The sequence below is a fragment of the Squalius cephalus genome, assembly GCF_949319135.1.
Source record: "Squalius cephalus genome assembly, chromosome: 18".
Classification (NCBI taxonomy): domain Eukaryota; kingdom Metazoa; phylum Chordata; class Actinopteri; order Cypriniformes; family Leuciscidae; genus Squalius; species Squalius cephalus.
In genome coordinates, this window is record NC_137139.1 from 8,550,206 (window position 1) to 8,577,817 (window position 27,612).

Consider the following 27,612-nt stretch of genomic DNA (forward strand, 5'->3'; position numbering starts at 1 on the left):
GGGTGAACTAACCCTTTAAAGATTGTGTTTATAAATGTGCATACACAGCTCTGCTTCTGTGCAATGTTAACTTAAAGTAAATGTAGCTGTTTGAATGAAAGAAAACCCACAGAAACAGAACAGTCTGAGGTATCACGTGACATTTATTTGCACCGCAAACATACTGGTTCAGTTCCAGTGCAGTAACCTAAAGTAAAGGGTGTTTATCAAACACAAGGGTGAGTGTTCAAAGCAGATTGGAAATGAACATCGTAAAGATGACACACACACACACTCCAGTCACTGTGACGACTAAATCCGATGTCTCCTGCAGTGAAAGGCTGTTGTGGGCCGCTGTAGGCCGGTCTCTTTGCTGCTGATGTGTACTGGTCTCCAGTGGACTGGTTCCTTGCCCGCCGACTGCAGGTTCACCACGTCTCTCTGATGATTGGTTAGTTGACAGGTAAGCCGTAGAGTAAAATGCTGATGGTAAAAGTGTACAAAAGTTAAATCTGTTACGATACTTGTATATTGTACTTTATTTTTGGAGCTTGACAGACATGGTCACTATATTTTTATTGTATGGAAAATTCAGAGAGTGGAAAATGATCATGGGAAACGTTTTTTGGAGCAATAAATCTGGGTGAATACTAAAAGAGCCTACAGGGGGCAAATGTCTAATTAGATATCTCTTTTATTCTAACAGTAGTGGTGGATGCTTTACCCAGAAGAGTTTGTAATAGCACAGCAATTATGAAAAGGCTGAATATGGCGGCCATCCCATAGGCCAGCGGCAGCTGAACAGAGCTGTGTGTGAAGTCTCTCCACGCTCGGATTAACTGGATCCTCCACAGGACTAAAGAACAGGGAGTCACGTCCCCCTCCTCAAACTCCCTGCATCTACAGAAGGAGGAGAGAACAGATTCATGCTCACAAGGAAGTGTTTTCGCTCCTTACACTCACTTCCATTGTTGTTAAAGTCCACATGATTTGCCATTTTTGCTTTCTTAGTGCACATCGCTTGTCTTATTGTGAATGGCTTATTGGTGCATGCTATTTTAAGAAAGAAATGTTTGTTTACATCAAATGAAAGAAAATAATTAAATTAAAAAGTATGAAATAAAAATATATTAATATGATATAATCAAAAGTGTAGTTAATTCATGATTTATAAAGCATTAACAGACATTAATAAGCAGTTTATAAATACAGCTATAAATGCTTTATTCTTGATTTATAAGCATATCTATAATGTGTTTAATAATTGTATTTTCATACTTTTTTCATACATAATTTCTAAATAAAGTATTACATTATTTACAACCCAGTTATTTAGGAGTTGTCAGTGGTTCATAAGATCGTTTAAAAAAGTAAATTATTAATAAACTACTTAAACGTACATTTATACATATTATTTTGACATATTATATAATAATAGACATTATAGTAATAGTTACTCAGTGTGTTAATAAATGCTTTATTAACATGTATTCTTACTGTAATTCATGATTATTTCAGGTAGTTATAAAACATTTAGTAGTTGTCAGTTAAATATTTTTGTGAACTTATCTAAAGTGAGGACTATTTATGTCTGTAAAGCTTTTCTTTCAGGATTATTTGATGAATAAAAAGTTCAGCATTCATTTGAAATAGAATCCTTTAATGTTATAAATATGAAATAAAATATAATATAAAATATAAATATAAAAATATAAAAATGAATGAAAAGATCTTCAAAAAGATAAATAAAAATCTTACAGGCCCCAGACTTTTGTTACAAATTTTCTGTAAATTACCTTCAAATCAAGTCCCTTTGTGAATCTTTTTTTTATTTTTGAGGTTTATATATTTGGCCTATATACTATAACAACTATGTACAGACACACACCATACTGCATGCACAAACACGTACACTTGTTTTGCACCATGTTTTGCGTAATTCAAATCAACTTTAGAGCTTAAGAGTTTTCCTTCAAAAAACATGAAACTAACAAGCAAATGACCGTGTAGGACACACAGACCTGGATAATAGATTTTCCACAACAACGCTCCGGTTCATATTGTGTGCAGCTGAGATTCCCATCTGATCTAGAATGATGTAAGGAGCTTCATAACCCTCCTCAATTAACATGGCCAGATTAAAGTGTCCCTGAAAATACACACAAAATACTTGACAAAAAAAAAAAAAAAAATACAGTATATATATATACTATATAGTATTCTATGCAACAAGTGACATTTTTTATCGGCCAGCTAAATTCCACTTCACTTTGTGCCTAACAAATTGCTCAATTTCTTTTTTTCACTTTCTTTGTTTTTTTGTTCATTTGTCACTCATATGTAAATAATGTAAAGCATTTCTGTCAAATGAAAGCGGAGCAAACATTTACATACTACATACAAACTTATACATACTACTGTCCCTATCAGTGTACATATTTCTACGTTGTATATATATATCTATGTATAGTCATACTGGCCAGCCCTATATTTGCCTGATTAGATGGTAAACGTGGTATGGTGTGTGTGTGTGTGTGTGTGTGTGTGTGTGTGTGTACCTGAGGACTGCCATGCACTGCTGCTGTACTGTACATGTGCATGGCCTTCACCATATCAGCCAGTTTACTGTAATAATCTCCCATCCGCAACAAACCTGCAGAAGACAGAGAAGCAGTAACAGATGAAGGCAGAAAGAGAGAGAGGGTGGAGGACAGCATGAATATTTTTATTGTGAATCATTTCAAATCAAGCTGTAATTTAGTTGCAAGATTTGTTATTGATGTCATTTAAAATGCAAGATATGAAATTAAAAATAATGCTAGATGTGAATTTTGAGATGTGGTAGAAATAATATCATACAGTTCAGGGAGAAAATGTGAATGCCTTAATTCAAAGTCATAAAAGGTGTTTATGAAATCATATTTAGGGGCCGTTAACACAGAACACGATTTTCTATTCCACTGCACTTACTTTTACATTATTAGTAAATGCGCTAGACGGACGTGTATGACCGTTGCGCTGTGTGTTTTGCAGCGTCTCGCGCTGGACTCGGCATCCTAAAAATACGGCGCTCAGTTAATCTTATAAAAAGACATGTCTCGAGACCTTGCAGTTTTTCCCCATTCCACTGCCTGTGTCTCGCGTTCTTCAAAGCAAAAACGCGCCCTGATTCTTCTAACAGATGTAGTTGTATGTTATAGTTGTCACTGCTGTATTTCTGCTGGTCTGCAGAGGCTTACCAGATTCCTGAGGGATGTGATTGTAGGTAGAGTAGTTGTGATACCTCCACTGACAGGCAGAACTGTGGCCTAACACCTAGAAACACGTACATTAGGTGAATGGTATATATATGTAAAAAAAAAAAAAACCAGAAAATGAAACTGGACGATTAGGAGACATATAAAAGATGTTCACCTCACACAGATGGGCGGCATTGTGCTGTGCCACACTAAGACCAGTTTCTGCTAGAATGGCATATTTCACCAACGCTTCATCCCTTGAACAGACAACAAATATCCACACAAACTTTTATGTCATATGAAATATGTAATTTCAAACCAGTATGTGTTTCATTCTTCTGCGGAACACAAAATAATTTTTAATAATGTGCTTGTCACTTTTTTCCATTACAATATTTATGAACACAAAAGCTATTTATATAAGCTGGTTATTTTAATAAATGAGATGAACTGAAGGAAGGATGGATCGATACATGCATGAACAAAGGTATGGTTGGGTGGATAGTTTTTAGGTACAGCAATTTAATAATTGGGCTTTAATGTAAAATAACACTATAGTGTTCACTGTATGAATTAAATATCGATTAATCTTTGTTAAGGATATGTTTTGTTGTTTAATTTACATTATTGACTTAGACAGGAGCAGGTATTTATAGGCTGCTGTCACTTTAAAGGTTCTGATAGTATTTTTTTGACTGTACAAAAGAATTAAATTCCATTTGTTTGCAGATATTTAGGAAAAAGTTTGAGTTCCGTGTCGGAATGTCTGTTTTTGTTTTGGACTGTGTGATTCCGCCCACTGCCAATTTAACAGCATATTTCAGCCATGGAAGCCAGCAAATGAACTGGGGTAGAGATCGCAGATTCTACCGGTGCTAAAAAGCCTTGGCACCCATCTAAAAAGCTCTATGACCAGAGGCATATTAAAACGCAGACATTAGCTGATTAACTTACAGTGGAAGGCTCGTCGCTTTCCATTGTCAATTGCGCTCGTGTCCTCAATCTGGCAACCAACATGAGCGTCATGTCACGTCTTAGGAGGAGGGCGAGAGAAACAACCCTCTCCTATATCTAGAATTTAGACTGTATTACCCATTTCAATGGATGAAGAGATGGATGGATGGAGGGATAGATGGATAAAGGGGAGGATGGATGGATGGATGGACGGTTAAAGATATGACTGATAAAAGGATGGATGGATTAAAAGGATGGATGGATAAAGATATGGATGTATGAATGAATGGATGGATAGATAAATGTATGGATGGATAGATGGAGGGATGTATGGAAGGATGATAAAGATGGATGGATGAACGAAGGGATGGATGGATAAAGGTATGGATAAACAGATGGATGATGAGACGGATGGATGGGTGGATAAAGGTATGGATGGATGAAGGCATAGATGGATGGATAGGCGGATGGAGGTATGGATAGATGCTGTCTGTGAATGTAAACGGTCTGCAATGTCTACTTTGACCCATCCTCAAGCACTAGTTAAATAGTTCTTCCAGTGTTTCAGGACTCGGTTTGATATGGTAAAATCGACTCCATCGTTACTGTCTTTACAGTGTGTACAATCGCTAAGCTTTAGGAAGCCTCCGGAGATGAAGTTCAGTTATGGTAATGGTCTTTTCGTTTCCGTCACGCGCTGTAAGCGGTAGACTGTCAGGGTTCTGTCACCTCTGTTTGGTTTATATCTGGTTTGATGACAGAGCTCTGACATTCCCGGTTTGTCATGTGTTTGTGTTAGTCTGGTTTGTTGTGAGCACATGGCTTGTCTTGTATTCCTTGTGCCATGTGCTCTCTTGTCAATTGTCTGGCCCCTCCCATCTTGTTACCTGATTATTGATTAATTTGCCCCACCTGCCTTGTTTGTTACCTTCTTTTGTTTGCTTCCTATTTAGTCTCCCTGTGTTTGCAGTCCTGAGCTGGTTTCTTTGTCTATGTTTCCCTTGTGTATGTTCCTGACTGATGTCTGTCTCTCAGACTGGGCCATCTGACCAATCAGAGCAGAGTAGACCAATCACAACAGACTGGAGCATCTGACCAATCAGAGCAGAGTAGACCAATCACAACAGACTGGGCCATCTGACCAATCAGAGCAGAGTAGACCAATCACAACAGACTGGGCCATCTGACCATTCAGAGCAGAGTAGACCAATCACAACAGACTGGGCCATCTGACCATTCAGAGCAGAGTAGACCAATCACAACAGACTGGGCCATCTGACCCAATCAGAGCAGAGTAAACCAATCACAACAGACTGGAGCATCTGACCAATCAGAGCAGAGTAGACCAATCACAACAGACTGGGCCATCTGACCAATCAGAGCAGAGTAGACCAATCACAACATACTTGGCCATCTGACCAATCAGAGCAGAGTAGACCAATCACAACAGACTGGAGCATCTGACCAATCAGAGCAGAGTAGACCAATCACAACAGACTGGAGCATCTGACCAATCAGAGCAGAGTAGACCAATCACAACAGACTGGGTCATCTGACCAATCAGAGCAGAGTAGACCAATCACAACAGACTGGGCCATCTGACCAATCAGAGCAGAGTAGACCAATCACAACAGACTGGGTCATCTGACCAATCAGAGCACAGTAGACCAATCACAACAGACTGGACCATCTGACCAATCAGAGGAGAGTAGACCAATAACAACAGACTGGACCATCTGACCAATCAGAGCAGAGTAGACCAATCACAACAGACTGGGCCATCTGACCAATCAAATCAGGAAAGGAGGGATTTAGAAAGACTGAATCTTTCAGACGAGTCATGTGAGAATCATTGAAAAATGTGGTGATGTGCAATGTTTGTTTTTTTTTTTTGAGAAAATGTTATGACCTTTGAAGCCCGTTATATGTGACCACAAAATCAAAAATTAAGAACCTTTAAAACAGCATAATAAGGACACTTTAAGGTAGGGATGAATGAAGGGATTGATGGATGAAGGGAGGGATGAATGAAGGGATGGATCTCTCACCATGATCCTCTTTGATAAGTTTGAAGAGCTTCTTTAACCATGAAGCCCAGGTGGCCGTTCATCTCAATGACTCGCTTCAACAGCCTGAAGAAACAGAAACCCAACAAAACAGAGAAACAAAGGCTTGTTAAAAACCACTCTATCCATCAGATTAAAATGACAGCTTTTGCATTTATAAAGAAGTTTTGTCAAATCTGTCAAATTTGTCAATATTTTTCTAGTAAATGATCATCCATTTGTGTTGGCCGCTGTACTAACTGAAGTGATAGATGAGAGTATAGATGAGTCTGACATACAGCACAGCTTTGTCTTGATCTCTCGCCACTCCTCGTACAGTTCCAGTGGAGAGAAGTGATGCCGCCTCCACAGCGCCGCCCACGTGACCCCGCTGAGCCGCGCGCAGAAAGAACTGGAACGCAGCCGTCTGAAAGAGCATTGAGATCAATACACCATACACTTCTGCCATGAACACATTTTCATCAGTATAAAGCCCCGTCCACACTACTGCGTTTTCGTTTAAAAACGGAGACCTTTTGCTATGTTTGCACCTCCCGTCCAGACTAAAACAGCAAAAACGGAGACCCAAAACGGAGCAGTTTAGAAACGCTGCCGACCCGTTTTTCGTTTTGAATCTCCGGAGGGTGTTTTAGTGAAGACGGGTCAAAACGGAGGACTTTAGAAACGATGCTCGGCTCACGCTCGGCTCTATGATTGGGTGTCATCAGTCATGGAGTACACAGGTAATATTCAGTACCAGTAAACTCCACCCGCTGGAACAGTTTCTTACAGTAAGAAACTGCAGAGTCTCAGGCGCGGTTCACGCGGTAAACGCGTCCATGCTAGAAATAGAACCGACGCCTATTTTTCATGCGACACGCAAGCGTGTTGGAAGCGTTTCCAGGCAAAATAGAATAGGAAAATATGTTTATATGTCATTTTGACACAAATACATATTAATAAATGACATTTTGATGTTTGAAAGCATTTTTTTACAGTCTGTGTTTGAAAGTCTCTAGGTTTACACCGGCACGCGCATGCCCAGTGTTGGTGAATGGTCACGTGATCCGCGTTTTCAGGCGTTTTAATGTGGACGGAGATCAATTCTAATATGCAGCTAAAACACTGGTGTGGACGGAGATCGAATTTGTTTTAATTCTCCGTTTCTTAACTAAAACGCAGTAGTGTGGATGGGGCCTAAAGTTCTCACGACAGAAGAAAGCATGAGAGAATTCAAACTCATGACTCTTGGTGCCAGGATTGATGCCAATGTACAATCTATCTATCTATCTATCTATCTATCTATCTATCTATCTATCTATCTATCTATGTCATTTTTTTAACTTGACAGCACCTCTTTTGCAATTTTGCTAATTTGATAGCATCACTTTTTTGTCATTTTTCAAACATGACAGCAACTCTTTTTTGTCATTTTGTAAACTTGACAGCAACTCTTTTTTGTCATTTTGTAAACTTGACAGCAACTCTTTTTTGTCATTTTGTAAACTTGACAGCAACTTTTTTTGTCATTTTGTAAACTTGACAGCAACTCTTTTTTGTATTTTTTCAAACTTGACAGCAACTTTTTTTTGTCATTTTGTAAACTTGACAGCAACTCTTTTTTGTCATTTTGTAAACTTGATAGCAACTCTTTTTTGTCATTTTGTAAATACGACAGCAACTTTTTTTGTCATTTTGTAAACTTGACATCAACTCTTTTTTTCTTATTTTGTAAACTTGACAGCAACTCTTTTTTGTCATTTTGTAAATACGACAGCAACTTTTTTTGTCATTTTGTAAACTTGACAGCAACTCTTTTTTGTATTTTTTCAAACTTGACAGCAACTCTTTTTTGTCATTTCGTAAATACGACAGCAACTTTTTGTCATTTTGTAAACTTGACAGCAACTCTTTTTTGTCATTTTGTAAACTTGACAGCAACTCTTTTTTGTCATTTTGTAAACTTGACAGCAACTCTTTTTTGTCATTTTGTAAACTTGACAGCAACTCTTTTTTGTCATTTTGTAAACTTGACAGCAACTCTTTTTTGTCATTTTGTAAACTTGACATCAACTCTTTTTTTGTCATTTTGTAAACTTGACATCAACTCTTTTTTTGTCATTTTGTAAACTTGACAACTCTTTTTTTCTTATTTTGTAAACTTGACAGCAACTCTTTTTTGTCATTTTGTAAATACGACAGCAACTTTTTTTGTCATTTTGTAAACTTGACAGCAACTCTTTTTTGTATTTTTTCAAACTTGACAGCAACTTTTTTTTGTCATTTCGTAAACTTGACAGCAACTCTTTTTTGTCATTTCGTAAATACGACAGCAACTTTTTGTCATTTTGTAAACTTGACAGCAACTCTTTTTTGTCATTTTGTAAACTTGACAGCAACTCTTTTTTGTCATTTTGTAAACTTGACAGCAACACTTTTTTGTCATTTTGTAAACTTGACAGCAACTCTTTTTTGTCATTTTGTAAATACGACAGCAACTTTTTTTGTCATTTTGTAAACTTGACATCAACTCTTTTTTTGTCATTTTGTAAACTTGACATCAACTCTTTTTTTCTTATTTTGTAAACTTGACAGCAACTCTTTTTTGCGATTTTGTAAACATGACATCAACTTTTTTTGTCATTTTTCAGACTTGACAGCAACTTTTTTTTTTGTCTTTTTTTTTCAAACTTGACCAACTTTTTTTTTTGTCATTTTGCAAATTTGACAGCAACTCTTTTGAAAAAATAAATAAATAAATTTGACCACTTCTTCTTTGTCATTTTTTAAACTGAATAAACTTCACCAACTATTTTTTTTTTTTGTCATTTTCCATATTTGACATCACCTTTTTTTGTAATTTTTCAAGAAGGTTACAGATTCTTTAAAAAATCTCTGTGTTCCACAGAAAACCACACAGGTTTGGAACATCATGAGGGTGAGAAAATTCGGACATTATTATTTGTTTTCACTTTAAACTATCCATTGAAGGTTAAATGTGCAGCCTCTGACCTCATTTCTGTCTGGTTTGTCAGGACTGGCACCATTTAACTGGTAGAGTCCCACATTGAAGAGCCCATCACGACTGCCGTTCTGAGCTGCCAACTCAAAATATCGAATGGCTTTTCTTCTGTTCTTTACTATGGTACTGTAGTACCATCCAAGTCCATTCAGCGCTTCTACAGAACCCTGAAAAAAACACACATGGCCCATTATAGAAATCCCAACACTTCCACACACAACCACATGCGCGCTGGTTTTGTATGTGCACTCACCATGTCAGCAGCTTTCTTCAGAAGCTCGAGGCCAAGTGTTCGGTTCTTCTTCACTCCTGTGCCCTGTTCAAGCACAAACACTTGAAATAATCTTCAGATACATACACACCATTTTACATATATTTTCCTAATCTTGTGTCAGGAGTTTCTATTTATACAAAACGAGCGTGTATGTGCTTTTTACAATGCAAATGCTTAAAAAGATACGGCTCAAGGGATTTCCATGTAGCCCGTGGATTACCTTCAGGATGAGAATGGCGTAGTCGTACATGGCCGTGGGATCCACCATCTGCAGGGCGCTCCTGGCGTACCACATGGCCGCTGTCCGAATGTCTTTCTCCACCCCATTACTGCCCCAAAGAAGCATCCTGGCCAAAGATTTCTACAAGAAACACCAGCCCACACCGCTTTTACAGCAGCTGAGAATCTCAAACCAAGTAACTAAAGGCCCCTTGTGAAAGTCATAAAGTCCATGAAAAACTCTTATTTTATAAAAACTATGCATTTGTGTATTTATTCATTCATTCCTTAAAAACTGAACATAAATTAAAAAAAGAAAGTTTCTTAAAAATGCAAATATTTCGTTCTGGACCCTGGGCCAGATTCACAAAAATCTTCTTAAGAAAATCTCTTTAACATAAATGCGTAAGACAAAGCCGTTCGTAATTTGTGACAAGTTCTCAAATATTTATCTTTAACATATTTTCTAAAGAATAAAATGATAGGCTTTATCTTTAGTGATTTAAAAAAAAAAAAAGTTGTTAGGTTATCCTAACTTAAAAAAGTTATTTACAATGACTTTGAAAAACAATCTTTTCAAGAATTCTAAATCTTCTTAAGTTGGGAAATAAGCAGTTAAGAATAATTAAATTCTTAAGAATGTTTAGTGAATCTGGCTTCAGATCTCCGGCACATCCTGATGTTCTGAATGACTAGAACTCAAGTCAATAGTTACAGGTTACACTAGTTACACTTGAGATATACCTAAAGGCAACGAGAGATCATGTGAAACAGACAAGGAAAAAAAAGTGAAGACCTGAGATTCTACATCTCCTCTGCTGGCCTGGTGCTTCAAATACTGCACAATGTCGCCCTGTTCACCCGTTTGAGTATGGAGCTCGTCGTCATTGTTTAAATGAACATGTTCTGTTAGAGTTTGCTGCAATGAAGAAACACAAAATAGAAAAACAGACAATATAATTTCCATTCCATTCAGAAAATATTTATTTCACGTCAAACCAGTTTGTTAACATGCAAATCCACACCCTCAAAACACTGTACAAACCACCGGTTAACCTGATGACACACTATTTACAGTGAGTATGAATGTGTCTTTGTGTTTACTCAAGTTCATAAAATTCCAATATTTCGTTAACAATCAGCTGAACAAACATCAGCAGTGTCAGTTTTCTAAATATTTGATTGTGCTCGCTGATAAACAAGAGATGCACCTGGTACTAAGGCACCATTTTATTAGCAAATGAGCCTTTGCAAATTGAATTGCCTCAGGTTCTGTAGAGTCTGTATGATTGGAATTAACCAGGAATTTTCATGACCGAAATAAAATCTAACTTAGTGTCTCATTTAGACAAGCATGTTTAATAAACAGAATTGATGGAAATATAAATATCTTTGTATTTTTCACTGAATAACACACAATCTATATTGTCTTTCTGTTAGAAATGCCATATGTGACCATGAACCACAAAACCAGTCACATGGGTCAATTTTTTTTTTAATTGAGATGTATACATCATATGAATGCTGAATAAATAAGCTTTCCATTGATATATGGTTTGTTAGGATAGAACAATATTTGGCCGATATATAACTATTTGAAAATCTAGAATCTGAGGGTGCAAAAAAAATCAAAACATTGAGAAAATCGCCTTTAAAGTTTTAAAGCATTCACTCACAAAAAATACATGTTTTATACATTTACGTTAGGAAATTTACAAAATATCTTCATGGAACATGATCTTTACTTAATATCCTAATGATTTTTGGCATAAAAATCTATAATTTTGACCCATAGAATGTATTGTTGGCTATTGCCACAAATATACCTGTGCGACTTGTGACTGGTTTTGTGATCTAGGGTCACTTATTTGTGTTGCTGTTTGTATTGCTGTATTGTATTGTATTGGTATATTTATGCGGTTTTGAAAAAAAATATATCCATTTTGAAACCATTTTTTTTATTATTATTTAATTGTCAAAAGTAGTAACTAGTAAAGATTTTTTTTTTACCGTAGGGTTTTACCGTATTTTGACAGCATGGATTAAGCTTGTCATGTAATAAAAAAATGATGTGCCATTTTTAAGAGACCTACTGAGCTTGACATTTTATTGAAAGCATATGCCAAACCACATAATGAGACATTGTACCTCATTACTTCCCAGTCCAAACAGCAACATAGTGTCGGCCCAGATCCGGCAGATCTGATCTGGTATATATGCATTGAATCCACATGTACCAGATGTGACCCGGATCTGGGCCGACACTGTGTTGCTGTCTGGGAGGACAGTTCAAAATATCAAAATTAATTTTAATTCTGGAATTGAAAAGAGGTATATGCAAGAGGTATTGCATAGAGGTATCTATGCAATTAATGTTTTTGAAAAAAATATCCTATTCTATTATTTTTATGTTTATTCCAACTAATTATCTTCATTTTGGGTTTTTGCAATTAATCTGATTAATTAATCATTAATTCATTTAATTAATTTGAAATGAGAGGACTAGTTTAAAGTAATTCTTCTGAAATATATTATTCAAATAATTAGAGTCGATATAATAATATATAATATAACTAATGTTCTATATCTATTGACTCAATAAGTCAATTGAGAATATGTATACATTACCAATCTCTTTATATAAATGTGTACCTCACCCAAGAGTCTTGCACTTTATCGTGGTCAGTGCTGGTCTGTTTGCCAATGTTGGCGTAGTAGCCATATGCTGTGTTCTGGTCTTTGGGGAAACCGTCAAGTCCCTCCATGTGCTTGTATCCCAAATGCATCAGAGCAAGTCGGTCATCAGAGACCCCGCCTATCAAACTATAAACATGACCCTGAGAAAGAGATCACCATCAAACTTTAACACAATATTGCTGTACCAAACAAAATTCGTATCTGGCTTTTTTATCAAATTACTACTTTAGTCAACATAAAATGAAGAAGAATGCCACACTGACTGCAACAGTAGCCTAAAACAATGCCTAAAAAGCTATTTGGTTAAAGGGTAACTCTCGCCAAAATTGAACCTAGGCTCTTTTTGTTAATCTACCTGAGTCAAACTTTCGTGTAAAAGCATAATTAGAATGGAAACGCCACTTATAAGATTGACCGTATTTTCGTTTTAGGTCAAAATGCCTTTTCAAATAAATGCATACTCCGAGAGCACTCCACAAGACATGTTTTATTATACTATCTGGATGCCCAGAATTGATCGGGTTAATACACGTTTTAAACACCTTATTAAATAACTTACAAACTGAGAAGTTCTAGCATATATTTCTTAGTAACTAAAACCCACAGCTTCACTATTAGTAGAGAGACGCTGCCTTTGGCTTGCTCAGTTGGGGATACTTAATTTAATCAATCAATCAACAATACTATTGATCAGCATTACCAAACGTGGACGTTTTACACTAGAAACAAACACAGATGTACTATTTTATTTAATACTGTGAAGCTGCTTTGATACAATCTGCATTGTGAAAAGCGCTATATAAATAAAGTTGACTTGACTTGACTTGACGCTGCCTGGTATAATTAATGCACATGCAGTCGCTCTCTCACTAATGCATAAATGTAAATGTAATGTTTACTGAGCTGCTTTATCTGTATCTGATTTAGAAAGAGCAGAAATCTGTGAGAAATATATCGACCCAAAGACAAAAGAACTGATAAAATAAGCTGTTATGTAGGAGCGCTGTGTCAAATGCCATAGCTGTGCACAAGGCAACCTGCGTTCAAGTCTCAGCTTGAGGTTCAGGCTTATTTAATGACGACATCAGTGACTAGTCGACGTCAACTCGACTTTCATCACATAAATGTCACATTAAACATAAAAATTAAGTCGTTAAACCCCTACTTTAGGATGAATTACATTTCCATTGTGTTGCTCTTTTATAATGGGCACTGAATGCTCAGGTGTTCTTTAAGACAAGTCATTTCACTCGGCGGCCATCTTTGAAACGCCTCTCGGGCAGCAAGTGCAGCTCCTGTCTCTTTGAATGGGGAAACATCAAATTCTCCAAAACTGTTCGCCAAGTTTACGATACTTGAAATAACCAGCGAAATCTGACAACAACTGTCTCATAAATTTTGTTTCTAAACGCTTCGATCATGACAGAAAACAACATTTTTCAGGCTGGATCAAGCTAATGCGCAGTGGAAGCACGTCTGACTGTTTCTATGGGAACCGGAGCTTCTAACGGCTGCAGTGAGGCGATGACTTCACCAATCTCTGATTGGCTCTTATTTAGAAGGCGGGACTTATTCCACCATATTGAGCGTTGCACTTTTCCCCATTCAAAACAATACGAGTGACGCGTCTTGTGTAATTCAATAGTCTTTGTTCTCATCCTCACCTGCTCCAGGTCCACAGGGACGCCCAGGCCAGCCAGGTGAAGGGTCGCGAGCAAGAGAGAGGAGTGCTGGTGACCCCAGCAGAGAGACACCTGAAGCTGCTCAATGAGATCCAGGCCGCCGTCAGATTCCTCGGCTTTACTTATTGTCTTTACCACATTCTGGAAAATCACTCGGCTTAGATGTTGCAAATGTCCACCACTGCTCTCCAGACCTGAGGAACAGACGAAGAGACTCTCTACCAAGAGCCATCGGTAGTTCACATTACAACGTACAGTGTTAACCCCACCCACCTGTTATGAAGTCCTGGTGTTCTGCTAGAAGCCTCAGGGTGATGTTGAATCTTCTTTGCTGGTCCCACGACCAAGTTTGTGTGCATTCCCTACGACCAAACTTCCTCTCGAGGTTTCCATAATAAGACTCACAAACATCTGATAACCAAAAGCACAAAGTCTTTAGAAACAGTTCACACAAAAAGAAAACTACTGATCTGCTGTCCACTGTTCATTCACACTTGTGTTCAGTGCTTTTAAAGTGAGCATGAAACAGAAATCGAGTCTTTTCTTTCCTATTGTGACGTATATCCGAGTGAAACGGCTTCAGGAACAAGAACAAATGCTTAATTTTGTCTGTGGGGAATTGATTGGATGGTTGTGGTTTGCTATTGGTGGATCTTATGTGAGTGACAGGTTATAGTCCCGCCCTCATCATCAGAGAATAGAAGTCGCTGCAAGAGGGAGGGGAAGTTATTTAGAATAAATCTAAATAATATAAAAAATTGGAATCTTGCATAAAAAATAAATGTGTGAATAAAGCATTGTTTCCATCTTGTGTGTTCAAGAGAACAATTGTAATTTCCTGGGAAACTGGTGCAAATTATCAGTAATAAAAATGGAAGTGGCTGCAACTGGGAACGCCCTTGTAGCTCTTTTTTCCTGCATAAAATATGTAGACGAAACACAATAACAGACGCTGTCATGTTTTCTTGCGCTTGGGATGTTTGGGAATGCAATCGTTTGAGGTAATTAATTCTGATAGGTAATTATACCAAATCATTTTGATGACAAACTTTGGCTCAGGCATTTAAGAATGACTAAAACAAAGAGATGGTGTGCAATGAAATTGGTCCAGTAGTTAGTCCAGTTATCCAATCATATGATCTGTTGAGTCACATGATTTTTTTCATCTAGGTATTTATTCAGTAAATGTGTTTCCATCATAGTTCATGCGCATATCTGTTTTTTATATACATATTAAGACTTCATACACATCTTGGCATTTCCATCCAGCAATATTTTATGTGTTAAATGCGCATAAAAATATGTGGATGGAAACAGCTAGTGTCTCAAACTGTGCTCAGATTTGCCAAGATAGCAAAGTCTGTGATTAAATGTCAGAGATTTCAGTATGATCTCAAACATTTCTCATCAAATTCAAAGACTATTTGATCTATTCTGGTCTCATCCATTTGAACTGACCCGTTGAGACGTCTCGGTTCTGTCTCAAACCCTCCAGATATTGCTCAGTAACCTGTTGCATTTCCTCACAGCGTCTGTGGAATCTGTCCAGCTCTTTTAGTGTCCGAACAGGGGAGAGGGGGTTTTTCACCTTGAATAGAAATACAAGATATTACAGCATAAGAATGTCTGAATGCATTCTGGATCATGTGATTAATATTGACATAATAAATTGGTTTTGTAATACGCATTTATCTGTTGATAAGAGAGTTGGACTCACCTTTTCTGAGCTTAAACGATAGTATCTGATTGGTCCAAAATAGCCATGAAACCCCTTCATGTAGTTGCATCCACCAATCACAAAATATCCTGATGTGTCATTAAATTGAATTGGCTGACGAAAACTGAAAAAAAATAAAAAAGAATAATTATTACTGTGTTTTACCAGACATGATGAACTACACTATAAAAATGGCTGTAAAAAACTATATATATAAAAAAAATAGTATTAAAAAATAAATCAAATAATAAATTTAGTTGGGTGTATACTTAAATCTAAAGAAAATGTTTCATAATTATGAATTAGTATTATATGAATTATTTAATATTGTATGGAAATAAATTGTATTCATATTAATAAATTAAATCATTAATAAATTATTAATAATAATATTAATATTTCATGCAATTTCTTCTTGGCTACATTACTATTATTTTATATGTTTTATTATTGAGAAAAAAAATCTTTCAAAAATTGCTTACTGTTCCTAACCTTTGATGGCAATAATAATAAACATTATATATATTTTACAGTGCAGACGAGACTTTGTGACTTACTCAAAAAAATGAATGCTCTCCAACATCTGTTCTGCAGGTAAGACCTTAGTGACTGTGAGTTTTGCCTGACATATGAAAGAACATCCAAGAGTTCACTTTCTAATACATTCACACCTGAATGACGGTTCATCAGAAGTACAGTGGAATATGACTGCATGTGAATATGGTTGATGTACCTTTGACACCTGAAAGAAGAAGTCCAGACGGATCCAGGTGTGAAGAGGTAACGCTGTGTGTGCTGTAAACGCCTGCTCCTCTCCATCCACCATTTGCACTTGCAGCACTATATTGCCTGAGGATCAAGACATACTGGCACATCACATTTAACGTGTACATGTAAATATGATACATAGTTCAATAAATAACAGCTTAAATTTCAGTCTTTTTCTCATGCACAGTTATTGTAAGACTTGATGAAGGTTTTATGAGGGTTTATTTAGTTTTTAGTTTTAGTTTTTTAATAACTAAATTCCTGTAAATTTGCTTGAGTTTACGATGGAATGCGCACTGGCAGGCTTACCTGCGTCAGACAGCATGATGAGCGGGCTTCCATACTTCCTGAGTTCATTGACATGTTTGACTATCCCACACACCGACTGGCCGCACCAGCTCAGCAAGTAGAGCCACAATGACAGGGCAGCACTGCAGAGAGGAGATGATGCGAGTTTCAAAAGTACAGTACCAACACCCAATACAAATTCCAAAACATTTCAAGCATTACAAGATTATCATAAGCATATCAACAGTTGAGCAAGCACACCTGAAGTGCTTACACATTGAGCACAATTAATGTTAGGTTTTCTGAGGAAACAAAACTGGCCCATCATTGCAAATCCAATATCAAGGTATTCAGAGTGGTTTCTAGGGCGTTGCTAGGCATTGTGGTTGATAGTGTGTTGCCAGGTTGTTGTTAAGGTGCTCTGGGTGGTGTTTAGAACATTGTTGGGGTGTTGCTAATGTGTTCTGAGTGATAACTGGGGTGTTGCTAAGTGGATGCTACAGTGTTCTTAGTGCTTTCCAGGGCGTTGCTAGGTTGTTGGTAAAATATTCTGGGTGATGCCTGGTTGTTACTAAGGTCCTCCAAGTCGTTTGAAATTGCTAGGGTGTTGCTAAAGTATTCTGAGTGGTGACTAGGGTGTTGCTAGGCTGTTCTGGGTTGTCTCTAGGCCATTGCTAGGGTGTTTGCTAAGGTGTAATGAGTAGTGGCTACGATGTTGCTATAAACAGTGTATGCAAAGACATTTCTGGGGTCTTCCTAAGGTATTCTAAGTGGTGACTAGGGTGTTGCTAGGCTGTTCTGGGTTGTCTCTAGGCCATTGCTAGGGTGTTTGCTAAGGTGTTATGAGTAGTGGCTATGGTGTTGCTATAGACAGTGTATGCAAAGACATTTCTAGGGTGTTGCTAAGGTATTCTAAGTGGTAACTAGGGTGTTGCTAGGCTGTTCTGGGTTGTCTCTAGGCCATTGCTAGGGTGTTTGCTAAGGTGTTATGAGTAGTGGCTATGGTGTTGCTATAGACAGTGTATGCAAAGACATTTCTAGGGTGTTGCTAAGGTATCTAAGTGGTGACTAGGGTGTTGCTAGGCTGTTCTGGGTGGTCTCTAGGCCATTGCTAGGGTGTTTGCTAAGGTGTTATGAGTAGTGGCTACAATGTTGCTATAAACAGTGTATGCAAAGACATTTCTAGGGTGTTGCAAAGGTATCTAAGTGGTGACTAGGGTGTTGCTAGGCTGTTCTGGGTGGTCTCTAGGCCATTGCTAGGGTGTTTGCTAAGGTGTTATGAGTAGTTGCTATAGTGTTGCTATAGACAGTGTATGCAAAGACATTTCTAGGGTGTTGCTAAGGTATTCTAAGTGTTGACCAGGGTGTTACTAGGCTGCTCTGGGTGGTCTCAATGCCATTACTATTGGTGTTTGCAAGTGGCTATGGTGTTGCTATAGACAGTGTACCCAAAAGCATTTCTAGGGTGTTGCTAAGATGTTCTGAGTAAACGCAAGGGCTTTGATAAAGCTTTAAGGGTGGTTGCTAGGCTGTTGCTAGGCACTATTCTAAACTATTTTTTTTCTGATTGGATGATTAAACAGATGAAAAACTCACGGTAACATTTCAGGAGGGACCACAGCTGTATCTAATGACCAAAATATCACAGCGACTTAAGCCATAGTCCTCAACTAAACTCTGCAGGACAGTGGACCTCAAGGGCCAGAGTTGAGAAACCCTGCACTAGAAACACCCTATTAACCACCTAGTTCACCATGTTTATGGGCTTTATATGTACTTAATGCATGTCTTTGTTTTTGTTATCAAGAAGCAGTGAGAAATTTGAATGAAGCCTCATAAAAGCAAGTCTGACCTTGGCTGTTTGACAGCGAGGGTGCGTCTCCTTTCTAGATCTCTGTTTTTGAAGGGGGAGAACGTGTGTATCACTCCAAACCTCTCACCGGTACTCGCAAATGGAAAAGAAAGTATATCCACAGTCTCTGGAAAGGCATGAATGAATGAATAAGTGATGCAACAGAACTTAGAAGTATAATCTGCTATCTATGCGCCTGGTAAATCATGACGGTACAGTATCTTCAAACAAACTAAACTAGTTCTCTCATTATTTTTCTCACCATCATGCCATTCTTTTTTTTTTTTCTTTCAGTGGAACACAATAGACATAATGACAGTTCAGAGTAACAAAGTGGTCTTTCAAACTCTATAAAAAAGTCCATGTTCTATAAAAAAGTTCAGACTTGTGTGGGGAACAGACCAAATTTAATTTGTTGATTTGAAATCTAGGTCTCCATCTTATTTATTCAAACTAGCATAGTGTGTTCGAATACAACATACACAAGAACCAATGGTGATTTGGTGTCATTGATAACAAATCTAGTGTGATATTTTGGAATTGTATATTATCGTTAATAAAATTTGGTAACACTTTAGAATACTGTTCCATCATTAATGAATAACTACACAAGAACAAATGAGTAACGCACTATTAACACTCTAGTAACTACTATTAAGAAACTCTGATTAACGAATTAGTAAGTAATTGTGCTCAGTCAAACTAAGTAGTTCACTATTGGCTAATCAATACTACTCATTTTTCAAACATCACTGAGGACTATAAGAACTACTTTATACAGGTTCATAATTAATGAGAGTAATGCACAATGTATAATTCATTCTAAAGTGAAGATCATGGTATCCCACTAGTAATGACCCAAGTATTACCAGATCCTTTATAACTAATTACTGGTTATTTGGAAGAGTATTCTAGAGTGAAAAGCATGATAACTCCCTGATATTAACTGATGTCACTGTAAGCTTTTGATGTTTTGTAAGATTTTTTGGAATGACTCAAGTGTTACAACTTCATTCTAAAGGAATTACCAAAATTCCATTGTTACCAAATCTATCAGAAGGAATTACTATCCAAACCTTTACAGAAATGTGACCCTAGATCACAAAACCAGTCACGGGTATATTTGTGGCAATAGCCAACAACACATTGAACGGGTCAAAATTATCGATTTTTCTTTTATGCCAAAAATCATTAGGATATTAAGTAAAGATCATGTTCCATGAAGATATTTTGTAAATTTCCTACCGTAAATGTATAAAACATGTATTTTGTGAGTGAATGCAGCACAATCGCCAACATAAATGGACAACTTTAAAGGTGATTTTCTCAATGTTTTGATTTTTTTACACCCTCACACTGCAAAAAATGCTTTCTTAGTTAGTATTTTTGTTTTGTTTCCAAATATCTAAAAATTCTTAAATCAAGAAGCGTTTACAAGAGAAGTAAAATGACATAAGAAATTCTATTTTGTTTTAAGATAAAAAGAAAGTAATTTAAGTAATTTTTGCTTAAAACAAGCAAAATTATCTGCCAATGGGGTAAGAAAAAAAAAATATTGTTTTCCATTTGAATTAAGATTTTTTTTCTTGTTTTCCATGTGAATTCAGATTTTTTTTCTTACCCCATTGGCAGATAATTTTGCTTGTTTTAAGCAAAAATTACTTAAATTACTTTCTTTTTATCTTAAAACAAAATAGAATTTCTTATGTCATTTTACTTCTCTAGTAAACGCTTCTTGATTTAAGAATTTTTAGATATTTGGACTGGAAACAAAACAAAAATACTAAGTAAGAAAAGCATTTTTTGCAGTGCAGATTCCAGATTTTCAAATAGCTGTATCTCGACCAAATCTTGTCCTATCCTAACAAACCATAAATCAATGGAAAGCTTATTTATTCAGCTTTCATGATGTGCAAATCTCAATTTCATAAAATGTACCCATGTGACTGGTTTTGTCGTCCAGGGTCACAAATCTCAAAAGTGTACAATGAATTCAGTCATTACTAGATAGTTATCATGCTTTTCACTTTAGAATACTGATCCAAATAATGATTTGGTAATACTTGAGTCATTACTAGTGGGTTCCTATGATCTTCACTTCAGAATTAATTATACACTTATATTTAGCCGCATTAATTTTGAACCTGAATATAGTAGTTCTTAGTCATCTGGGAAGTATGAAAAAATAGTAGTTACTGATTAGCTACTAATGAACTACCACTTTCAACTGAGCATGATTACCTACTAACTCGTTAATCAGAGTTTTATAACAGAATGTTAGTGCGTTACTAATTTTTTCCTGTGTAGTTATTCATTAATGACAGAACATTATTCTCAAGTGTTAGCATAATGACTTTTTGTGTTCCATGAGGAAAATGGGTTTGGAATAACATGAGGGTAAGGGTAAATCATTACATTATTTATTAACTTTTCTTTTAAATTTTTTCGTGAGTCTGATTGGTTCCCACCTGACTCATGTGGACATTTTCTCACAGTATCTTTGGTCAGCTGCCACATCAGCCACGCACCCCATGACACCGACCCTGTCTGTGGATATGCTGGACGTTGAGATGTTGGTGGTGTCCTCACAAATGTAGATGTTCTCACAAGGGACCGGTCATATGCTTCAGCATGGTTTCCACCCAGTTCCTCTTGGTCCAGATGAAGCATCCAGGCCCTCAGCACCACATCACTGACAGAAACGTCTCTCCGGTACAGCACAGCTGGAGGAAACACCAGGGGAACCTTTCTGGACCGGGGCTTTCCAAACCTCTTATGGTTAGTCCAGGACCTTCTGTAAACGATCACTTCTGTCCTTGTTGGGGTGGAAATAACAATTTCGACAGCGATTCGGCAGGCAGCAGAGCAGTTATACTGGACCTGTACACTGCATTTGTCCATCACTGTGTCAGGAACTTGTCCAAACTGCAGAAAGTCTCCACGATGAGTGCTATCAGTGTCAGGAGACCCACACCAAACCTTCAGAGAGACAGATTGACCCACACTTCACGTCTCCAGTATGAAAAATTAGATGTTTATCAAACTTTTTTTTTTTTTGCTGTGTTTTGTATGGAATAACAATCAGATCACATATTGGCTTGATACTCGGCAGAAATGTCAGGATCATATTTCACTCCCAAACAAACAAATTAATACATTTGCATAAAGAAAATGCTTATTTTGGGATCCTTTCTTTCTTTCTTTTGGCATTGTGATATTTTATTTGTATTTATGTAATTAAGCAAACAATATCCACTCTTAAAAATAAAGATTCCAAAAGAGGATTTTTCTCAGCAATGCCATAGAAGAACCATATGGTTCCCCGGAGAACATTTCAGTCAACAGTTCTTACCAGTTCTTGACCAGCTCATGTTTTTTCTTATATTATGAGGAACATTATAATAATCTAAAGCATCTTTTCCACTATAAAGAACCTTTTGTGGAATGGAAAGGTTCATTGGACGATGCCATCTCTGCCAATAAACAAGCATTGTTTACTTAGGAAAATCATCCTATTCTATCCATTTTATTATTATTATTTTATTTTATTTTTTTATATTTTGTAGCATTATAGAGATTTTTCCCACAGTACTGATGAATGGGAAGAAAAAAATCATAGTAACAGGTGTCATTATCTTTAAGCAAAATATATAATTGTTTGTCTTTGTTCTGGATTAAAAGATGAGTAACATCTCATTTCATGTACAATAGTATTTACACTCCAAGTAACTTCAGAGAATAAAAAAACTACCATGGTAGTCTACAAATTGTTATGGTGCCACCACGTCAAAATATGGTAAGAACATGGTACTTTATGTAGCTTAACATGCAAATACAAATAAATCACTTATTTATTTAGATGCATACAGGCAAAAACAGAAAAGTAAATGATTCGTGATTTTAAAGGGAAAGATGTTTAAAGACGAAAATGAAACTCGAGCAACTATGAAAGTTGCATAGAAGTAAAAAAAAAAGTTGAAAGTCTTACCGGTGAGAGCAGAAGAGCTGTGCAGATGAAACTCAACACAACTCTCATCTTCACTGTCTAATGAACGCGACGCGCGGGGTGTCGAAGCGATCAAACGCGACATTCACAGGTGAGCGTGACTCGAAAACTTTAGCTGTTTACGGTCACGACATGTTTCACTGCGTATCGCGCTCTTCCGTGTGTGAGCATGACAGTTTGTTGTGTGTCACTGTATACGCCCGGCCACACACACTCTCATAATGCGTGGACGCGCCTCATCTGCACTGCCAGCGACGCGACGCGCCGCATCGGAACGCTACTGACAGTTCAGAACGCCAAGTCCTTGATTTTACTTTCACAAGTAAAGGGTAAACCTTATCACCATTAAAGTGTTGTTCGTCCATATCCCAGGAGATCAAACTAAATGCTAAACTATTTTCTTTTCATTTTCTATAAAGATCTCTGTAAATAAAGTGAACATAAAGGTCACACTTTAGATTATGGTACAGTTCTCACTATTAAAGGGTTAGTTCACCCAAAAATTAAAATGATGCCATAATGGACTCACCCTATGACTTTCTTCTTTCAGACAAACACAATCAGAGTTATATTAAAACATATCTTGGCTCTTCCAAGCTTTATAATGGAACTGAATAGAGCTAAGATGAATATATATATGCTCCAGGGGTTAATAGGCCTTCTGAAGTGAAGCCATGCGTTTTGTGGAGAAAAAATTATATATATATATACATATATATATATATATATATATATATATATATATATATATATATATATATTTTTTTTTTTTTTTTTCATACATTCATTTCTTATTCAAACAAAATCATGTCATCCAGCCATCTCCTCCAGAGATCCCTTCCTCTTTTATTCTCATCCTTTTCACCAAAAAATGTGTTCTAGGTGGACAGATCAATACAGTACAAAGAGCTTTAAAAATGTAGGATGTTGGAAAATAACAATGTCTTATCTGTTAACCAAATGGTTTTTAATCTTCGCTTTAACTTGAATGCAAATGAACAAGACATGACGTGTGTGTTCAAGTAAGCCAGATATGATATCTCCAATTATAAAGCGTGTAAGAGCAAGGATATTTCTTAAATATAACTCTGATTGTGTTTGGCTGAAAGAAGAAAGTCATATACATGTAGGATGGCTTGAGCGTGAGCAAATTATGGGATATTTTTTGGGTAAACTAACCCTTGAACTAACTATTAACTATGATTTTGCCTCAATAAACTCCTAATTACTGCTTATTAATAGTTAGTAAGGCTAGTTGTTAAGTTTAGGTATTGGGTGGATTAAGGGATGTAGAATATGGCCATGCAGAATAAGGAATTCATATAATAAACAGCCAATATCCTAGTAATATGCATGCTAATAATCAACTAGTGAGAATTAAACTAAATTAAATAAAGAACATTTATAATGCACAAATGTCCTGTTTCCAAAGTACACAGCACAGCAGCACAAAACTAACATGCTTTGAAAATGAAATTTCATGGTGTGTATCGTCAAGCTTGGGTTGAAAGGCTTACTTTGGCATTTTCATGCGTTTCTGGTTGAGTCATTCACGGAACGGCACTTATATAAGGATCCTCTGAACTTTTACAGATGTACTGAGGCACCAGTTGTTTAAGACTGAACTTTGAACGCAGACATTAAATGGACTGAGAGTTGGATCATTTATGCTGGACCTGGCACTCATTGCTTTTGCTTTTCCATGTGAGCAAATTCTGGATATGAATTGAGTCGAGCAGCGGTCTAGGCAAGTGGCCGGGCATGATTCAGGAGCCTATCATCACCAAAAGAAGATATAAACACCAAAAATGTTGAGTGGAATCCAATGCTGAGGTAAACCAGGACTTCTTTACCAACAAACAGACTAAAATGACCTACCTGTGGGAACGATATAGCCTAATACAAATGAGGAGACAATATTGACGAAATAACAAAACAAAACAATCCAGTTAAGTGCCTGAAATACTTCACAGCCCATATATGACATGTTTTTGCAGTTTATGTCATACAGTGTAATAATTGACAGAGTTACAATTTATTGTTTACCTACACAATAGTTTATGGCTTTGCAAGATGTATGCGGCTTGCAGAACCCCCCTCTGTTCCCTGAATGGAGCGCTCCACTGTCACAGTCCTTTATGCCGGAGGAGTCCACTCATCTGTTCGGAGGGGGTGTTCAGCACGGAGACGCTTTCTCTACACGGCTGCCTGGGAGGGGCGCTTTGAGTCCTTTGGAATTTTACATGCCGATATCTGAATACCTCACACAGAGCCCGATCAACTTTGGTCAAATTAGCCTCAGTTCAGCGCCGAAAAACCTTCTGAATAATAATATAGACCTTATCCACCCCTCATTGCCGTGCATCTCTCTTCCATCACCCACACCCTGCTCCATCTCTCCCTCCGTTCCTCTACCGTTCACTCTCTCTCACGGTACCACAACTCTCGGCTTCGCGTTTCAGGGAGGTGTTATCGCGGCAGCCGACACCCGCTCCAGCTGCTCGGGACAGGTGGCCTGTCCCAATGCGCCGAAGGTCCTCCCCATCCACTCTCACCTGGTCGGCACCACCTCCGGGACCTCGGCGGATTGCGCGCTCTGGAAGCGCATCTTGTCTCGAGAGCTCAGGCTGTACCAGCTTCGACACCACCGCAGGCTGTCAACAGGGGGCGCCGCAAAACTGCTGTCCCACATGCTGCATCCTTTCAAAGGCACCGAGCTGTGCGTCGCAGCCACCCTGTGCGGATGGGATGGGGGTGGCGAAAAAGATGCGAATTATGCAAAAAATATCCCAGTCACTCAAATAACAGAAAGCGAGTCAAGCAGCCAATCAGCTGCAGTTTGTAAATCCAAATCTCAACAGGTGGTCACAGCTCGTTCGGGAATATGTGGCCCTCGGGTTGTGTATGTGTGCAGTGACGGGCTGCGCCTGCAGGGGGAGCTGTTCTCTGTGGGATCGGGCTCTCCATACGCGTACTCGATCCTGGACGGCGGCGTGCACTGGGGCATGAGCGCGCAGGAGGCCGCGTGTGTCGCGCGCGAGGCCGTGTTCAGAGCCACGTACAGAGACGCGTACTCGGGCAATAATGTGGATCTCTACCATGTGACCGCAGAAGGGTGGAGGCGCAGAGAGAGGGAGAACCTCAAAGAGGAGTATTACAGAGAGAAGGAGAGGGAGAGAAAGAGGGTGGCGGAGAGGAAAACTGAAAAGAAAAGAGTTTGAGGAGAAACATGAGGCAGATTTTTTTGCAAACATTGATTTTGAAAGAAAGGTATTTTTCAATGTTTTTTTTTTATAGCAAAGCAAAGAATAAAAAGATGCAAAGACAAACATGTGTTGATAATTCATTGTAGATTGTTTTACACTGTGAATGAGCTTTCTTCAGCCAAAACTGAATAGTGTTGTTATATCAAAACTGTTTGATTTGTCTTGTTCTGAGAAACACATCACACAAGGAGATGATTAGCAGAACCTCTGCATGAGTTGAATGAAATATTTTTTGATACTTTGAACTTTTATTAGTTAAATAATTTTGCTGAATGTCGAAAGCTCCAGTAGCCCTCTTTCTTTGATTGTATCTTGGGCCTTAGGATAAAAATCTCCTTTTGTGTTTAAAAAAAAGAGGGAAAAATTAACCTCTGGGTTTAGAATAATATAAATGATTCCTCTGATTTTTTTTTTTTTTTTTTTTTTTTGAGTGAACAAACTGTTTGAGCAACCCACTTTTTTGACCACTTCTAATTCAATGACTGTTGAAGATTATAAAGTTAATGAAGCCTAGAAACGTTTTACTTGCCCTGCCAAAATTGTGGTGCCACCACAAAAAAGTAATAAATAAATGAATTAAATTATTATTATTATTTACCCTGCATGCATGTTACATTCTAATAAATAAGGTTGCCATGACACCAACATTTTACATACAAGTGAAAATGTATAATTCCATAATTGATACCACAGCAAAACTACTAGCCTAACTAATATAATTTCAAACATTATTAAATAAAAAAAGTCATTAATAAGATAAAAAATCAAATAAACAAATGACAAGCAATAGCACAAATACACATAATGGAACAAAAGAACAGTGCTTCAAGTTTTTCAGGTAATAGTATACTCAGGTAATTCAGACATATCTGTCAGAAAACAACATATTTTTAAACGAATAACATTATACTGATGATGTAACACTTTTAGGTAACCAGTGTTTGATGAATCACAAACCCTGTCTTTCTATAAGTGTAGTGACCTCTACAGGATACAGAAGGGATTGCTGTTTTGTTTATTAATGTGTGTCGAAAATCTCTGCCAGACTCAGTACATTATTGTATTAATTTCCCCCATAACTCATCCTTCGCTTTAGAAGTTCATTTTTCAATTATTTCATTGATTTGTATTCTATATGGAAGCCAAAAATATATATGCTAAATATATAGGCCTAATATGTTTTATACGATGTTGTACAAATTAAACATCTTGGTCATTTTTGGTAAGTGCCAAGTGCGTAAATGTTTCTGTGGGAGACATTTTGATATCTTTATACTGTGATACTGTCATGTGATACTGTCTACACCGAGCGTGGCGTGGACGGTGTGACCTTATATAGACCTAGTAAATATGCTAAGTTATCAAAAATCTTTTTTTTTTTTTTTTTTTTGCTTTGTCATTATGGGGTATGGAGTGTAGACTGATGTGATTCTTTTAAAAAAACATTTTTGCACAATAATAAAAAAGGAAAATGAAGCAGTCTGAATACTTTCTGAATGCACACAGTACTTCTTTTAGCAGTTTCACAGTAAAACACAAATGTTTTCACAAGAATCACATTCTGTTTTATGTATAGGCCTACTTCCTAGTTATTGTCACTGATA

General features: G+C 37.2%; 2 protein-coding genes across 4 annotated transcripts; one reads left to right on the forward strand and one right to left on the reverse strand.

Moving 5' to 3' along the window:
* LOC307145527 (protein sel-1 homolog 3) lies at positions 1–24,897 on the reverse strand. Of its 3 annotated transcripts, none has more exons than XM_079848775.1 (23): positions 22,725–22,986; positions 21,205–21,715; positions 18,737–18,863; positions 16,906–17,027; positions 16,562–16,677; positions 16,386–16,450; positions 15,829–15,952; positions 15,570–15,699; positions 14,385–14,522; positions 14,094–14,305; positions 12,390–12,569; positions 10,529–10,651; positions 9,734–9,874; positions 9,493–9,555; positions 9,230–9,406; positions 6,517–6,644; positions 6,221–6,304; positions 3,394–3,475; positions 3,219–3,294; positions 2,538–2,632; positions 2,001–2,128; positions 704–879; positions 1–462 (listed from the first exon to the last, which is right to left on the reverse strand). In XM_079848775.1, the coding sequence occupies exons 1-23, from the start codon at positions 22,770–22,772 to the stop codon at positions 227–229; spliced, it is 3,282 nt and encodes a 1,093-aa protein (XP_079704901.1). In that variant the 5' UTR covers positions 22,773–22,986; the 3' UTR covers positions 1–226. The 3 variants fall into 3 exon arrangements, with proteins under 3 accessions (XP_079704901.1, XP_079704902.1, XP_079704903.1); XM_079848776.1 differs by lacking the exon at positions 22,725–22,986 and adding an exon at positions 24,793–24,897 and having other exon boundaries at positions 125–462; XM_079848777.1 differs by lacking the exon at positions 9,230–9,406 and having other exon boundaries at positions 127–462.
* On the forward strand, positions 24,803–25,974 carry psmb11b (proteasome 20S subunit beta 11b; the record flags this gene model as incomplete). The annotated part of the gene is made up of 1 exon (XM_079848778.1): positions 24,803–25,974. The coding sequence occupies one exon, from the start codon at positions 24,803–24,805 to the stop codon at positions 25,961–25,963; it is 1,161 nt and encodes a 386-aa protein (XP_079704904.1). The 3' UTR covers positions 25,964–25,974.
* Between the last annotated feature and the right edge of the window lie 1,638 nt (positions 25,975–27,612).

Bases quoted from the DNA above. Each gene is read 5' to 3' on its own strand.
- LOC307145527 (XM_079848775.1), bottom strand. From the start codon at position 22,772: ATGAGAGTTGTGTTGAGTTTCATCTGCACAGCTCTTCTGCTCTCACCG. The intron at 14,523-15,569 runs GTCAGTTCAAAT...TTTGGTTATCAG, and splicing joins GAACCGAGACGTCTCAACGG to ATGTTTGTGAGTCTTATTAT. The intron at 2,633-3,218 runs GTAAGCCTCTGC...TGTCTTCTGCAG, and splicing joins TCACATCCCTCAGGAATCTG to GTTTGTTGCGGATGGGAGAT.